At 41.8% G+C, this 15,244-nt stretch overlaps 2 protein-coding genes across 2 annotated transcripts; both read right to left on the bottom strand.

The window, feature by feature from the left end:
• Positions 1-507: 507 nt before the first annotated feature.
• On the bottom strand, positions 508-4,180 carry LOC306919634 (kelch-like protein 20). Its single transcript, XM_079532392.1, has 6 exons — positions 4,025-4,180; positions 2,152-2,340; positions 1,839-1,973; positions 1,547-1,738; positions 830-973; positions 508-714 (listed from the first exon to the last, which is right to left on the bottom strand). The coding sequence occupies exons 3-6, from the start codon at positions 1,968-1,970 to the stop codon at positions 658-660; spliced, it is 525 nt and encodes a 174-aa protein (XP_079388518.1). The 5' UTR covers positions 1,971-1,973; positions 2,152-2,340; positions 4,025-4,180; the 3' UTR covers positions 508-657.
• A 4,083-nt stretch (positions 4,181-8,263) lies between these two features.
• On the bottom strand, positions 8,264-12,749 carry LOC306919637 (kelch-like protein 36). The gene is made up of 5 exons (XM_079532394.1): positions 12,703-12,749; positions 10,045-10,233; positions 9,692-9,835; positions 8,871-9,048; positions 8,264-8,772 (listed from the first exon to the last, which is right to left on the bottom strand). Exons 1-5 carry the CDS (start codon positions 12,734-12,736, stop codon positions 8,568-8,570), a joined length of 750 nt encoding a protein of 249 aa, XP_079388520.1. The 5' UTR covers positions 12,737-12,749; the 3' UTR covers positions 8,264-8,567.
• Positions 12,750-15,244: the final 2,495 nt, after the last annotated feature.

Raw genomic sequence — 15,244 nt, 5'->3', positions numbered from 1 at the left:
AGCAGAGGAGAAGGAGCAGGTGAGACAGAGTAGATTTAAGAGTTGAAGGAGAAACCAAAATGTATTTGAGCTTTCAGTGTGGCAGCACCAATCCTCTGGAACTCTCTCCCCATGGAGAGTAGAACCTTCTGGGATAGAGACTGCAGTGTGGCAGCCCCAACCCTCTGGAACCCTCTCCCCATGGAGAGTAGAACCTTCTGGGATAGAGGCTGCAGTGTGTCAGCCACAACCCTCTGGAACTCTCTCCCCATGGAGAGTAGAACCTTCTGGGATAGAGGCTGCAGTGGGGCAGCCCCAACCCTCTGGAACTCTCTCCCCAGAGAGGCAGCAAAAACATAGCTGTCACTGAATGAATCCAGGAGACAATTGGTGTGCATTTTGACATGTATAAAAGCACAAAAAAAACAAAATGATACAAAAATTATGGAATCATGATGTAATAACCACTATGAAGCCTGAATAGAAAACCAGTCATATTCTTTATTGTCAGATAAGGTTTTTCCAGCATCATCAGGTGCAACATGCATGCATGTGTTCAGCAGGATACCTGTGATCCTGCCAATGCGTGGGCGTGCTGTGTTAGAGTATGGCTGCTCCCCCTTGGCTTCAGAGATGAACGTCTGACAGGCCTGCTGTTCTTTCACCACATCCAGACTCTCAACCAGTGTGGAAGTAGGAGGGACTGATGAGAGGCAGACGGATGTGCTCCAACACCTTGAAGAACACACAGAACACCAAGTATTAGTACTACTACAACTGGATATTGGGTGATCAACATGATAGAGACCTCCGATTGTCTTACAAGGTGAGAGAATAAGAAATGCCTGACCTGTCCAAAGCTCTGCTTGCGGGTAGGACTCTTGTCTAACCACAGCATGGCAGCCTCAAACACCATGTCCTCCTCTGGAACATTCAGATGGTAACTGGAGAGAACCTCTGTCAGCCTTTCTATGGAGAGAGAGAGGAACTCTTCCTATTGGTAGAAGAAGAAAAACACAATTAGCTGATAGATGAAGACAAGACACTGTTCCTATACTTCACACTGAAGTCACATTTTCTCGTCTGAAATATTCACTGGTGATATATTAGTGTAATGCTCATGACTGTATCTTATCAATATGCGTGTATCTAATCACTGTGACTGATTGAATGTTTCTACCCAGGTCTGGGTCAGTTGCGATGGTGGGAAGTTGAGTAATGGTAATAAAACAACCCAAATGTATGACCCTCAACCACTGGGGGGCTGCCCTAAGGTTCGATCTCCCGTTAGTTCGACCGGATTAAGGTTGGTGAGGGATGCGTTAAAACGACCGGATTAAGGTTGGTGAGGGATGCGTTAAAACGACCGGATTAAGGTTGGTGAGGGATGCGTTGAAACGACCGGATTAAGGTTGGTGAGGGATGCGTTGAAACGACCGGATTAAGGTTGGTGAGGGATGCGTTGCTCCCGTGCTTGCGGTTATGTTTAGGTTAGAGTTAGAGATAGGGTTAGTAATGGTCGATCTAACGGGAGGTCGGACCAATATCACGCTACCCAACCACTGACCTTCTGGTAGATGACACCGAAGTATTCCAGAATATGATCCAAGCTGTATTTCTTCAACATTTCACAGGAGTGGTCGTCGGCATTGCAGTAAAACTCCACACAGTTATTTACGTCCAAGTTACGCTTCATGTATTCACAGCAGGCCTCTCGCACAGACGTGACTTCCAACAGGTCTGATGCCGCTAGCAGAGCCTGGAACAAATGAACACATTAGCTTTATGGGGAACTGATGTTATGTAGGACTAACATGGAGACAATGACTGATGTTTATGATAATAATAAAATACATTACCTGTACATTATCATTACTGATGGAGACCTTAGACGTGTAGGCGTAGTTCACCAGCAAACCAATCATCTGAGGTTCCACTCCACTGATGGTCACTCTGTCCTGTGTGGACTCCCTCATACCAGATGTAAACATGGCCTGTGCACGTTGGAAAGATGAATGGTTGGCTTGGAGTGTCCATAGTTTCTTTCTTATTTACATTGTTAACCGATTAATTAATTTTGTGTAGAATGATAAATTGATTCATGTAAAAGCCAAGGCAGACTTGAAATGTCATTGCCTGAACACCAGCAGGTCAATAGACGTGTGTATTTACCTCAAAGTAAGGGCTGAAGGAGGCCAGTACATGACGATGGCAGGAGACCTCCTGTCCCTCACAGCACAGAATCACATCACACAAGAACCTGTTGAGACGCAGCCTGTTGAGACCCTCTAACAGCTTGTTGGGATGGTGGGGGTCCACAAACACCTCAGCATCCAGGGAGGATGGAGGTACACCGTCCTCCTGAAGTGCAACGACAACAACAACATCCAGAGGGACAGTCATAATCAGACAAATAAACTACTACCAATCTGTGAGTCATGTTGCTGATCTGGTAATGATGCATCCAGGATGTTGTCAGCCATGGCTGAGGTGAGGTGGAGAGAGAACACACTACATTACTGTTACATGTGGTTTAACTCATGGCTGAGGTGAGGTGGAGAGAGAACACACTACATTACTGTTACATGTGCTTACACCAACCCCCAGGGCGGCTGGGAAACGTTGAAGCTGCCTAACCCTACTGGCCAAAGCTGGGACTGCAAGCGGGCGGTTCTACTCGCGCATGTAGCACGAGCAAGAGGGCACGCTGCTGGGGTTTAACAAAAAACACAGATTATCGACTAACCGGTTAATTGATTGATATGCTTATCAATTAACAAATTAACTGATCATTTTCATCGCTAGTCCTGGCTACTACACTCTGTTCAGTTAAACAAGCATTTGTAACTGAGTACAGCCAGTCTGCTACGACTGGCCACTAGAGCAGTCTGAGTATCAGGATTCTTTCTCTGGGTTACTTCTTTGACAAATGAACGTGTACATGTTTCTCAGAGAGTGAGAACAACTAGTAAGCATCATTATGTTTCCTATGCATTGTGGCATTAAACATCATGTCAGCTACACATCCTAGACTCTTCTCCCTCCCATAATGATGATATAAGGCAGTGGTTCCCAAAGTGGAGACCGGGGACCCCCAGGGGTCCTTGAGGGAGTTCCAGGGGGTTCCCAGCTAAATTATAGTTTGGAACAAACAGACCCCCATTGTACACTCAAGAGTTAAATTAACTTTGATTTTACAATATAAAAGATAAAAGATTTTAAATCTTTGCTTAAGACCCACTTATTCTCCCTGGCTTTTAATGTCAGTTGAGGTAGCCCTGTTCCCTTCACTAGTACAATAGTCTGCATTGTTTGCTCCTTTGTATTGTCTGCTTATATTGGATAGTTTTGCTTTCATTTCTTCTGAATGCTTGTTTTCATGTTTTAAATGGCTGTTTATATTGTATTGTTCTGTTCTTTGCACCTGTACAGACCTTTGGTTGACCTGGTCATGTAAAATGTGCTATATAAATAAAGTTGAGTTGAGAATATAAATTGGGGGTCCCAGAGATAGAAATGCCATTAAATGGGAGTCCGTGGATGCATGTCGAAATAGGGGTCCTTGAAATTAAACAGGTTGAGAATCACTGCTAGAGTTGTAAAAATCAAAAAAAGTCAATGGAGGGTATTGCAACTCTAGATTCATCACATTATAAAGAAATCTAGAGTTGCAAATTGCGGCTAGTAGAGGTCCACTTCACACAAGTCCACTCCACCAAGTGTACTGAATATGAAATTAAATGTTTGTGTGCAGTCATTTAATTTACACAAGTATAGTTTGGTATACTATAAGCTACTACTACCTTTCAATCCACCAACCTCATAGAGACAATAGTCCATGTGCAAACACTTGGCAACACGCAGAAGTACACCATTCTAATATCAGCCTAGCCCTGAAACATGACTGTCATGATTATCATGGCAGTCATGTTTCAGGGCTAATATCAGCCTAAATCCAACGTCCGACTATAAACAAGCTCTCACGACAACACGCATGTAATGATATGATACAAACATAACGTAAACACAACTCAAATAAACAAACCTCGTTGTTCTGCCTACAAATCCAAAGTCCAACCAAGTGTTCCACAACAGACGGACATCCGCACACAAACAGGAATGGAATTAGTCCGTCAAACAATGTAAGTTTCACTTTGAGACGTTTTAAACTTTAACAATAAGATAACTTTACTCCTGCATGTCTTCTTCGGCACTGTTTTTCTGGCAAATCTAAGCTAGCAAATATAAGACTTCCGGGGGACGATCTCTTCAAAATAAGAGTACCCTCTAGAGTATTGAAAAAAAAATATTAATTTGCACATTAAAACTATAAATTAAGCATTTAAACGATGCTATAGGACACACATTATGTTTCTGTGTAAAAATAAGTAATAAGTAATGTTTCTGTGTAAAGATAAGTAATTAAAAAGTTATCTAAATGGATAAATGCTATTCACTGGAGAGCATGGACTTTATAAAGTGGACGCTGGACAAAAATCCCTGCTATGTTTCGACTAGTGTGACATGATTCACTCTGCAAAAAAAGTTTCCAAATCCCTACAATATTTGTTTTTAAACGTAATTTGTCTTAAGGTGGACTGAGAATCTACTTTAATAGTTTAGTAGTAACTTTTGATCAATTTACTGTATGTGTGTGCATCTGTGTTAATACAGCAAACATTATTCAAACACATGCAAAACATGCAAAAACTACAAACGTCAATCAGTGCAAACGTCACTCAAAAATTAAAAATGATACTATAAGTGCAAACGTACCTATAAGTGCATACATTACTCAAATGTATAAAAAGGTAAGACGTTCAATGTACCAAGTGCAAACGTTACTCAAAAGTATAGGTACAACATGCAATGTACTTCAATGCAAACGTCACTCAAATGTATAATATGGTACAACATGCAATGTACCTATAAGTGCACACATCACTCAAATGTATAAATCCTTTTCTCTGTTATTTTAGTTATTTTAGTCTTAATGATCCCCCCTGTGGCATCCCATGATGCGGCACATTGTGCCGTCGCATTGTGCCACAGTTTCACTCCTGCTTCACTAAAACATATAACCTTAAGGGGACTAACTTTAATAATTTGAATGAATCCTTTTACAACAACACTGTCTGTGTCTTTATCCTCCCATTCTTTTTTAAGGTCCATCAACGCTTTGATCTCACTGTCATCCTTCCATCCTTGTTTCCGCTGTTCATGTTTGACCTTCCTGTACAAAGAAGTGTCTTTGCCAACTCCGCTACGATTTCCAGCTATTAAAGACCTTGGGTCTGCATTGTTCATTGCCTCAATGTAAGCAGTATGTGCAAATCGGTTCTTCATTGATCTACCCAAGTTTGCACGCTCTGTGCTTCTAATGTATCTACCTCTCAATTTGTCCTTTGTGTGATATATGTTGCCAGTGTCGAAACATAGCAGGGATTTTTGTCCAGTGTCCACTTTAGTCCACTGTAGTCTGGAAATGGGAAGTTTTTTAAAGTTTTTTTACATCTGACCTGGTGCCAATTTTTGTTTTACACCTCTGCTGCTTAGCGGACAGTGTGGTGTTGTAGAGGAGGTCTCCCCGGACGCGTGCGTATGTCACACTAGTCGAAACATAGCAAGGATTTTTGTCCAGCGTCCACTTTAGTCCACTGTAGTCTGGAAATGGGAAGTTTTTTTAAGTTTTTTTACATCTGACCTGGTGCCAATTTTTGTTTTACACCTCTGCTGCTTAGCGGACAGTGTGGTGTTGTAGAGGAGGTCTCCCCGGACGCGTGCGTATGTCACACTAGTCGAAACATAGCAGGGATTTTTGTCCAGCGTCCACTTTAGTCCACTGTAGTCTGGAAATGGGAAGTTTTTTTAAGTTCTTTTACATCTGACCTGGTGCCAATTTTTGTTTTACACCTCTGCTGCTTAGCGGACAGTGTGGTGTTGTAGAGGAGGTCTCCCCGGACGCGTGCGTATGTCACACTAGTCGAAACATAGCAGGGATTTTTGTCCAGCGTCCACTTTAGTCCACTGTAGTCTGGAAATGCGAAGTTTTTTAAAGTTTTTTTACATCTGACCTGGTGCCAATTTTTGTTTTACACCTCTGCTGCTTAGCGGACAGTGTGGTGTTGTAGAGGAGGTCTCCCCGGACGCGTGCGTATGTCACACTAGTCGAAACATAGCAGGGATTTTTGTCCAGCGTCCACTGTAGTCTGGAAATGGGACATTTTTTTAAGTTTTTTTACATCTGACCTGGTGCCAATTTTTGTTTTACACCTCTGCTGCTTAGCGGACAGTGTGGTGTTGTAGAGGAGGTCTCCCCGGACGCGTGCATATGTCACACTAGTCGAAACATAGCAGGGATTTTGTCCAGCATCCACTTTATTAAGTCCATGCACTCCAGTGAATGGACTTGGGCACTCCAGTGCATGGACTTGGGCATTTATCCATTTAGATAACTTTTTTACGTTATTTAATTACTTATTTTTACACAGAAACATAATGTGTGTCTTCACAATAACTGTAATGTAATAACAATACTAATAATGTAATGTAATAATTATTTAATTAACCATGCTTTTATACTGAAAGCAACCGGATGTCTTAAATTTGCTAGCTCTCAAACAGGAAGTTCTAGATTTGCCAAAAGAACGGAGCCGTCTTCTTCACAGGGACGACGTGTGTTACCACTAACTGTGTCCGTCTGACAACACAATACAGAAGAAAAGTTCCGGACACTAAAGTAATTTCCGGGTTTCTGATCCGGTCGTGGCGGAAATAGGTAGACGTCATCACGCGGCCAGAACACAGTTTCACTAAAATGTTTAGTTTGGTACAAATGGTGATTTTGTGACGCGAGGTTAGGTCAACTGGAGTTCTTATTTATGCATTTAAGTATTTATATCTTATTTTATAAAGTAAATTATGCTTGTTTGGTTTGAGAGTGGACCTCAAGCCATGAAGCCTAAAGTAAATATGTGTATTCCATTTTATGTAAAAAATAAATTCATCCTAAAGCATTTGTGTCATCTTAATCTACTTGAGAAGCTGTTTGTCCATTTCTATGACGCGTCTTTATGTCTGACCTATGATCTTTTAAGTCTTTATAAACAAAGTTTCTCTGCAATTATTATTTTAGTGAAAGTCCATAATTTACCTTCATACCAAACTATGCATTTGTCATGGAATGCTGAATCGGCATATGTTGGCATTTTCCCATTATGTAGAAATAAATGGTCATTAATTGACCAATTGGCAGCGGTGGCCGAACGGATAGCGGCGCGGTCTAGATACCGGAAGGTTCCCAGTTCGAATCAGCCGTCCGACACGTTAAAATTACCACCGCTGAAATGCCCTTGAACAAGGCATCAACCACTACGATGAAATGTGTACTATGAGCAGGGCCTGGCTGGAAACAAGTTCTTGAGCTTAGCCCAGATACCCTGGGTAAATATAGATTTCATTTCATTTCATTTCATTTCACACAAGATGAGAATATAAACCTTTATTTTATGTTGTATGAATGTGAGCAATGAGTCCTTACCACCACAAGATGGCAGCGTAGGTCTGCTAGAGACAACAGGTTCTGACCCCCATCATCCTACAAAGTATGGTATTAGAACCAACCACGGATGGTCTAATAAATACCATCACATAATATTGTATAAATGTGATACTTTCTACACTCATGTTTACGTCATGTCTCTCCCCTCCCATCTCAATAGCAGGCACTGTATAATCTGGAGTGTTTTAACCCCCTCACAGGTTCAGGGTTAAATTAACACTCTTTACCGTGTACCTGTATATATTTACATTTGCCACCAGATTGCTAGTGTAGTCACCCTAGTGTTTCTTTGTTGCTGACATAAATACTAAATCAAGTATAAATACAAATGTTTAACAAAGTATTTGTATAGACTTCCATCCTGTATGTATGGATATCTACACTGAATGAATATAGGCCTATGAACTGCAACAAAAGGAGGATGAAGATTAGCTCTAATCTGGACTATTTATACATTCCTGAATTGTTCTCAGTGGTGCAAAGTATCTCAACTACAATAATTTAACAACACATTGAGGTAGTTTATTCAACGTCAGTTCTTAATAGTTACTAAATTAGCTATTTGCATATTATAGTTATGCCTGGTCGCCATTCTGCCTGTAACATTAGATGGCTGAAAAACACTGAAAATTCTATTTATTTATAAACCTAATCTGTCAGTTACATCACTGAGTCCCACCACCAGAACAAGGCCAACTTCAGTGGCACCTGGTTGTGGCAGTACAGGGTAAAGTCTAGGGGGTTCCAACCCACCATGGGGCATCCGGCTTGGACACACAGTACAACAGCAGTGGCAACATGTGTGGAGAGGGCATTGGCATAATGACAAAGAAACAAGAGGTGACAATAACTGGAAACTCAAAAAAAAAAATACAATAAAATGAACAAGTTTGAGAACCACTGCTATTGTAATTGTCTAGCAGACATGAAGTCCACATACCAGCTCTGACAGTGTGGAAAACTGGATCCAAGTGTGATGGAACAGATTCCAGCTCCTCAATGCTGGTTCTGGTTCCAGACCCCAACCCTAGTCACCAGCAGAAGCATCTTCTTCATCTATGCCGGGTTGACCTAACCTGACTCCGCCAGATGGGGCAGCAGAGAATACAGAACCGTGATCCCTCCTCAGCTTGAGAGACACACATTTGAATGTGAAGCGAGCATCAGCAATCTCTCCCACAGTTGTCCACGTGTCCGTCTCTTCACAGTAGCACTCGATGTTGCGGATAACACTACACAAAGAGAAACAAACAAACAGCCATGAGAGAAATGTCTGGTGTGGACAAGAAGACACATTTCCCCAGACATTCAAGGAGCAACAGTGTCATACTTATCATCGGAGTCTCGCTCTTCTAGAACGTAGATCTTTCCATCCACCACAACCATGCAAGGTGAAGAGCGTCCCATGTGCATGGAGGCACACATGGTCCACTGGTTGGTCTGGGGGTTGAAGCACTCCATCGCATTTTCAAATATCCAATTATTATTATTGTTATAACTCCCACCACCTATAGACAAAGAATAATTAACAGGATTAGTGTGTTTTATTATGTGCCCAAACTATAATGAAGTTTAAACTATAATAATAATAAACTATAATAATAATAAACTATAATAATAATAATATAAATAATAATAAACTATAATGAAGTTTAAGTGAGTATATTATGGAACTAAGATCAGTGGTGGAATGTAACTGAAATTTTTTACTGTACTTTTAATTTACTTGAATGTTTCCTTTTTCCTGTCTTTTAAGAGGCAAACACTATTTCTTTTTTTTGCAATTTGACAATTATTTACTTTTAAAATGTTGATTATTCATACTAAACATGTTGATAAATGTTTATTATTATTATTATAGGTTAAGCTAAACAGAAACTCTGCCTGTACCTCATCTAACATTAAAGTGATGAATACATTAATGCGTTACTTATTCCAATTAAATAGTAAAACTGTGAAAAGGGCCATTTTGCATATTGAGTATTTTTATTTTTGGTATTGCAAGCATCTTTTACTTTTATGCCTATATGTTTGTACTTTCTCTCGGGTATAAAAGTATTTCAATATTCTGGTATCGCTATTCTTAAGTAAAACGAAAACAGAGTACTTCTTCCACCACTGACTAAGAGCCTTTAAGTAGAGGTATGATACCTGTAACGTAGATCTTTCCATTCAGAACACAAGCAGCTGGTTGATCATGTCGTGGAATCTGCATAGGAGCGAGTTGTGTCCACACAGACGTTTTAGGGTTGTACTTGGCCACTTGGTCACCTGTCTCGCCACCTCGAGCGCCACCTAGAGTCCAGGAGGACACAAACATCAAAACATTATTCACTGTCAACAGGAGAAGCATGGATACATAATACCAAAGGATTTGTACATTTTCAGTGAACCATTATGCTTGACATACACCAATCTGGGAACATGAATAACACAATCTCATGACACCTCAACTGCACAACACCTACAGGCTGAACCTGCAGGTCCATAAATCTGTTCCATACCAAAACAATAGAGATGTCCATCCAGTGCGACCACGTTACAGCAGTCATTATCGTAATGCTCTGCCACACCGACAGACTCTATGAGCCTCCAGGAGTCTGTGTGCGGGTGGTATTTTTCCATCGAGTCTTCACTCTTCTCACTCCCTCGGCCCCCGACTGCAAACACACATCCATCCAGCATCACCAGGCCTGTGAACATGTGGGGTTGAACAGGGAAAACATGAACATGAAACTGCATAAATATTTTATATGTTACAAGTTGGCATTCTCATACACAAATAAACATTCTGGAAATCATGTTTGAAGAGCTAAATCCACCCTGCCTCCAATATTTCACATTCTGTGTTACCGGTATGTCAGGAATAGAAGTAGTATTAACTCTCTGCTGCCTGACCACACCACTGCTCTAATACAGGAATATACATTTACTTCATATTTAACAATAGTAATGGATCCATATTTATTGCGATCGTAGATTACATTTACTATGAACACCTGCATCTCCCGTTACTCACACCTCCATATATGGTCACACCTCGTGACATCACGCCTCCATATATGGTCACACCTCGTAACATCACATCTCGTGACACGTCACGCCACAATTTACAATTTACAATTTAGGCATTTAGCAGACGCTCTTAATCCAGAGCGACTTACATTAGGCAGGAACAAAAGTATGGGAATACATCACATATATAAAATGCATTTATCAAGAAACATGCGTAAGCTAAGAACGTAACTAGAACATATCTATATAATGACACTATACATATTAACTATACATATATACTATACTATGCTATACATATGTAGGCTACTATGATGTGCTATGACTATATACAATGCAATTATTGTGCTGTCTACATGACATGCTATAAGTCTGTTTCAAATGCTATCTAAGTCTAAAAAGTGCTATCTAAGGGGGTAGGATAAGTGCTATGGGCCATGATGGAGTCTGAAAAGGTGGGTCTTCAGACTACGGCGGAAGATTGGGAGTGATGCCGCAGTTCTGACTGCAACGGGGAGTGCATTCCACAGTTTTGGGGCCAGAAGGGAGAAGAGTTTGGGACGTGTGGAGCGTTGGCCCGGCGTTTTTAGTGAGGGTACTTCCAGCTTTCCTGCATTGGCTGATCTGAGTGCGCGGGAGGGTTTGTAGGGTTCAATCATGCTTGCAAGATATGGGGGAGCCATACCTTTGGTTGCTTTGAATGCCAGCATCAGAGTTTTGTATTCTGTGCGGGCAGCGACTGGGAGCCAGTGCAGGGAGCGGAGCAGGGGGGAGACATGTGAGAATTTTGGCTGGTTGAAGACCAGACGAGCTGCGGCATTTTGGATCATTTGGAGAGGCTTAAGTGCACATGCCGGTAGGCCAGTAAGGAGCGAATTACAATAGTCAAGTTTTGACAAGACTGTTGTCTGGATTAGGAGCTGTGCTGATTCCTGGGTGAGGAACGGTTTAATTCGTCGTATGTTATAGAGTGTGAACCTACAGGATCGAGTGACAGCTGTGATGTGAGTTTTAAACGAGAGCTGACTGTCCAGGACAACACCAAGGTTCCTGGCTGTTGGGACAGACGTTACCAGGGCGTTGTCTACGGAAATAGTTAGCTCCCGCATAGGGCAGGACTTAGCTGGGAAGAAGAGAAGCTCAGTCTTGTCTGGGTTCAGCTTGAGGTGGTTGGAGGACATCCACTGTGAGATGTCAGCCAGGCATGCAGTGATGCGCTCTTCCACCTGAGTGGCAGAGGGGGGGAAGGATAGAAACAGTTGTGTGTCATCGGCATAGCAGTGATAGGATATATTGTGAGCAGAGATGATAGTGCCAAGGGATTTGGTGTATAGTGAGAAAAGGAGGGGACCAAGTACAGATCCCTGTGGGACCCCAGTTTGGAGGGTTCGGGGGGATGATAGCAGACCTTTCCAGGAAACCTGGTAGGTCCGGTCGGTGAGATAGGAAGAGAACCACTTTAGTGCTGTCCCGCCGATGCCTAGATCCGCTAGGGTGTCTAGGAGCAGCTGGTGGTTCACTGTGTCAAATGCCGCCGATAGGTCTAGGAGAATCAGGACAGCAGAGTGGGAAGCAGCCTGGGCAGCATGTAGTGCTTCTGTGACTGCCAGCAGGGCAGTCTCTGTGGAGTGTGCCTTCTTGAATCCTGATTGGTTGGGATCCAGCAGGTTGATGGCCACCATATATGGCCATCTCCATATATGAAGATCACGACACTGACCTGTTCTGACATGCCATATGAGGATCCCCCCCACCCGTCCTTCCTGTTCTGACATTCCATATGTTGATCTGACCTCAAACCCTGTACACTCAAGACACGCTCCATATATGGCCAGTACAGAATTCATTCCATATGTTGATCTGACCCCCCCACCATGCCAAAGCGCCAGTGCTCACCCAGCAGTCTGCTGTCACCAAGGGCTTCTCGCCCCTTAGGGCATCTTACTGGTAGGTCAATATTACAGTCAGTACAGTATGTACAATTATCATCTGGATCCACTTGTGATGTCATTATTCTGCAGTTGGAACTCTTACATGTTGCTACCTGTACAGGTGCCTCTGCTAGTTTAATGAACTTCCATATTTCCAAATTCTGATATTGTCTAGAATTATTTATCAAATTACATAAAATATATGTTCAATCTTACTGAAACAAAAGCGTGGCTCATTCATGGGAGCCATCCTCAACCATGAGTTATGAAGATCATAGCGCCACATCTCTCTGCTATTGTAATCATCAACATCATCATCATAAAAACCTCCGGCCAAATACAGACTGGAACCTACGGTGGAAAAAGAGCAGAATTAAAACCTTGATTGTTAGAATAAATGCTTCTAGACCCTGTAGCACTGTGAGATTCACAAGAATGTAAAGTGTGTTCCCAGATTGACCAAAAGGCTACTGCGAACTAAGCGAACGGCTTCCTGGTATCTTCATCCTGGCTGGAGAAATCTAACTGGAGCAACGTTCATCTGCCGGGACTCAGCAACTTTGCAAAGACATGGGAACTAATTTAGCTGCTCATACATGACATAGTAGCAGGAATTATGTTAAATATATTGACCCGAGCTGTCTTGTGTGAACAAGCCGGTCCATTTGGTTACACTACCAAAGTTAAATTACGGTGTCTACAGCCAATCGGCTCGCAACCCGAGCAAAGGGACTATTTTGTATCAATGCTGACGTGATTAAAGTGAAACGATTGAAGCGACTATATAACCAATATCTTCAGGTTTGAACGCACCTTCAGATTCTACGTGCAAGGCTGACCCAAAGTCTCACTTCCTTCCTGGACTACATGTTGTCTCAGTAAGACAGCCCTCCCCCTATCCACAAGGAGGAGCAGTGCACCAAAGCATTATGGGAATTGTCGTCGAGGAAGTAAGTGAGCCCAGTGTCTTGTTACATCATGGACACTGCTAAAATCTAAAATATCTAAAACCACATATTACACACGTAAAGACCCCAGGAAAGTGTTCTAAATCTTCTAAACGTCACATATGTATTTTTGCAAAAAGGGTGAAGTATCCCTTTACTATTTAGCCATTGATTATATATTGGTTATTATTAGATTATTATATCAGTGTTTATTCTTATTTAAACTACTAGTCTTTGTGTGAATGTGCGATCATGCATTGAGCTTGTCTGAAATTGCAATTGTGTTTTTTTCATTTTGTCATTTTACATTGTTTTAAACACATTTTAGTGGTATAATAAAATGTGCCCTTGGGCTTGAAAAGGTAGATTACCACTGCATTACAGGTCTTAAATTGATTGACTGTGATTAGTAGGGGGTATTATCGTCCGGAACGTTACGCGGTGGAAACAAGCATGAAATTTGGTACAGATGTCCCTTGGGTCATCCTAAAACATCCCAGAAGGGGTGCCCAAAAAAATCTTAAACAGGAAGTGAGTTATTGACAAAATTCAAAATGGCCACCTAAACTGTTGACAGTTGACTCAAAAGACACCAAAACAATCTCCAAAAAACATACATTTTGGTACACACGTCCCTTGGGTCATCCTAAGACATCCTAGAAGGGGTGCCCAGGAAAATCTTAAACAGGAAGAGAATTATTGACAAAATTGAAAATGGCCGCCTACAGTGTTGGTGATTGACTGAAAAGCCTATAGAATCTCATAGAAGCATACAGTTTGGCACATATGTCCCTTGGGTTATCCTAATACATCCCAGAAGGGGTGCCCAAAATAATCTTAAACAGGAAGTGAATTATTGACCAAATTGAAAATGGCCGCCGGCGCCCACAGTGTTGGTGATTGACTCAAAACGCCTATAGAATCTCATAGAAGCATACAATTCGGCACGTGTCCCCCTTGGGTCATCCTGAGACATCCCAGAAGGGGTGCCCAAAAAAATCTTAAACAGGAAGTGAATTATTGACAAAATTGAAAATGGCCGCCTACAGTGTTGTCGATTGACTCAAAAGACGCCAAAATAATCTCAAAAGCACAACTTTTTTGCACACATGTCCCTTGGGTCATCCTAAGACATCATAGAAGGGGTGCCCAAAATAATCAGAAACAGGAAGTGCGTTATTGACTAAATTGAAAATGGCCACCTACAGTTGACAGGTGATGCAAAAGACACCCATAAAAGCATGACATGTGTTACAAATGTCAATTGGGTGATCTTAACGCATCCTACAAGGCGTGCCCAAAATGTTTTAAACAGGAAGTGAGTTTTTTTTTAAATGACCACCTAAGCAGGTGATACAAAATAAAACTGATGGTCAATCCTTTTGAAGTGCTTAGGCAGGAATCAATCAGTTTTGCAGTGCTTGAAATATACACCCGTGTTCTGTATGGCAAGTCAACTGACATTGAAAACATTTCAGAATTATATCACCTTTAGGAATAATAGGTCATTTCTGGCGGCCATTTTGGATTTTTCCCTATAAAAAGCCTTTAATGTGTCTGAAATTTGGTGCTTGTTTCCACCGCGTAACGATTTTAGCTATTTCATGACGATAATACCCCCTACTAGATGGTAATCCTCACCTGATGAACACACAGCATACTCCTTTATGCACGCCATGGGCAGGATTTCAAAAGTCTTCTGCTGATTGGTCAGTGGATCGAAGCTCTCAACTTTGGACCCTCCCAGCATCACAACCACTTCAACAAGCAGAGGAGAAGGAGCAGGGGAGACAGAGTAGATTTAAGAGTTG

Source organism: Electrona antarctica (assembly GCF_951216825.1).
Source record: "Electrona antarctica genome assembly, contig: scaffold_192, whole genome shotgun sequence".
In the NCBI taxonomy this organism is placed as follows: Eukaryota; Metazoa; Chordata; class Actinopteri; order Myctophiformes; family Myctophidae; genus Electrona; species Electrona antarctica.
Note: the sequence above shows the minus strand (reverse complement) of the source record. Positions and strands in the feature narration are given on the sequence as shown.

Bases quoted from the DNA above. Each gene is read 5' to 3' on its own strand.
- LOC306919637 (XM_079532394.1), bottom strand. From the start codon at position 12,736: ATGGCTCCCATGAATGAGCCACGCTTTTGTTTCA. The intron at 10,234-12,702 runs GTAAGATTGAAC...ACATGTTCACAG, and splicing joins TGAGCCACGCTTTTGTTTCA to GCCTGGTGATGCTGGATGGA. The intron at 9,836-10,044 runs GTATGGAACAGA...CCTGGACTCTAG, and splicing joins TGGACATCTCTATTGTTTTG to GTGGCGCTCGAGGTGGCGAG.
- LOC306919634 (XM_079532392.1), bottom strand. From the start codon at position 1,970: ATGTTTACATCTGGTATGAGGGAGTCCACACAGGACAGAGTGACCATC. The intron at 1,739-1,838 runs GTAATGTATTTT...CATTTGTTCCAG, and splicing joins TCAGTAATGATAATGTACAG to GCTCTGCTAGCGGCATCAGA. The intron at 974-1,546 runs GTCAGTGGTTGG...TTCTACCAATAG, and splicing joins TCGGTGTCATCTACCAGAAG to GAAGAGTTCCTCTCTCTCTC.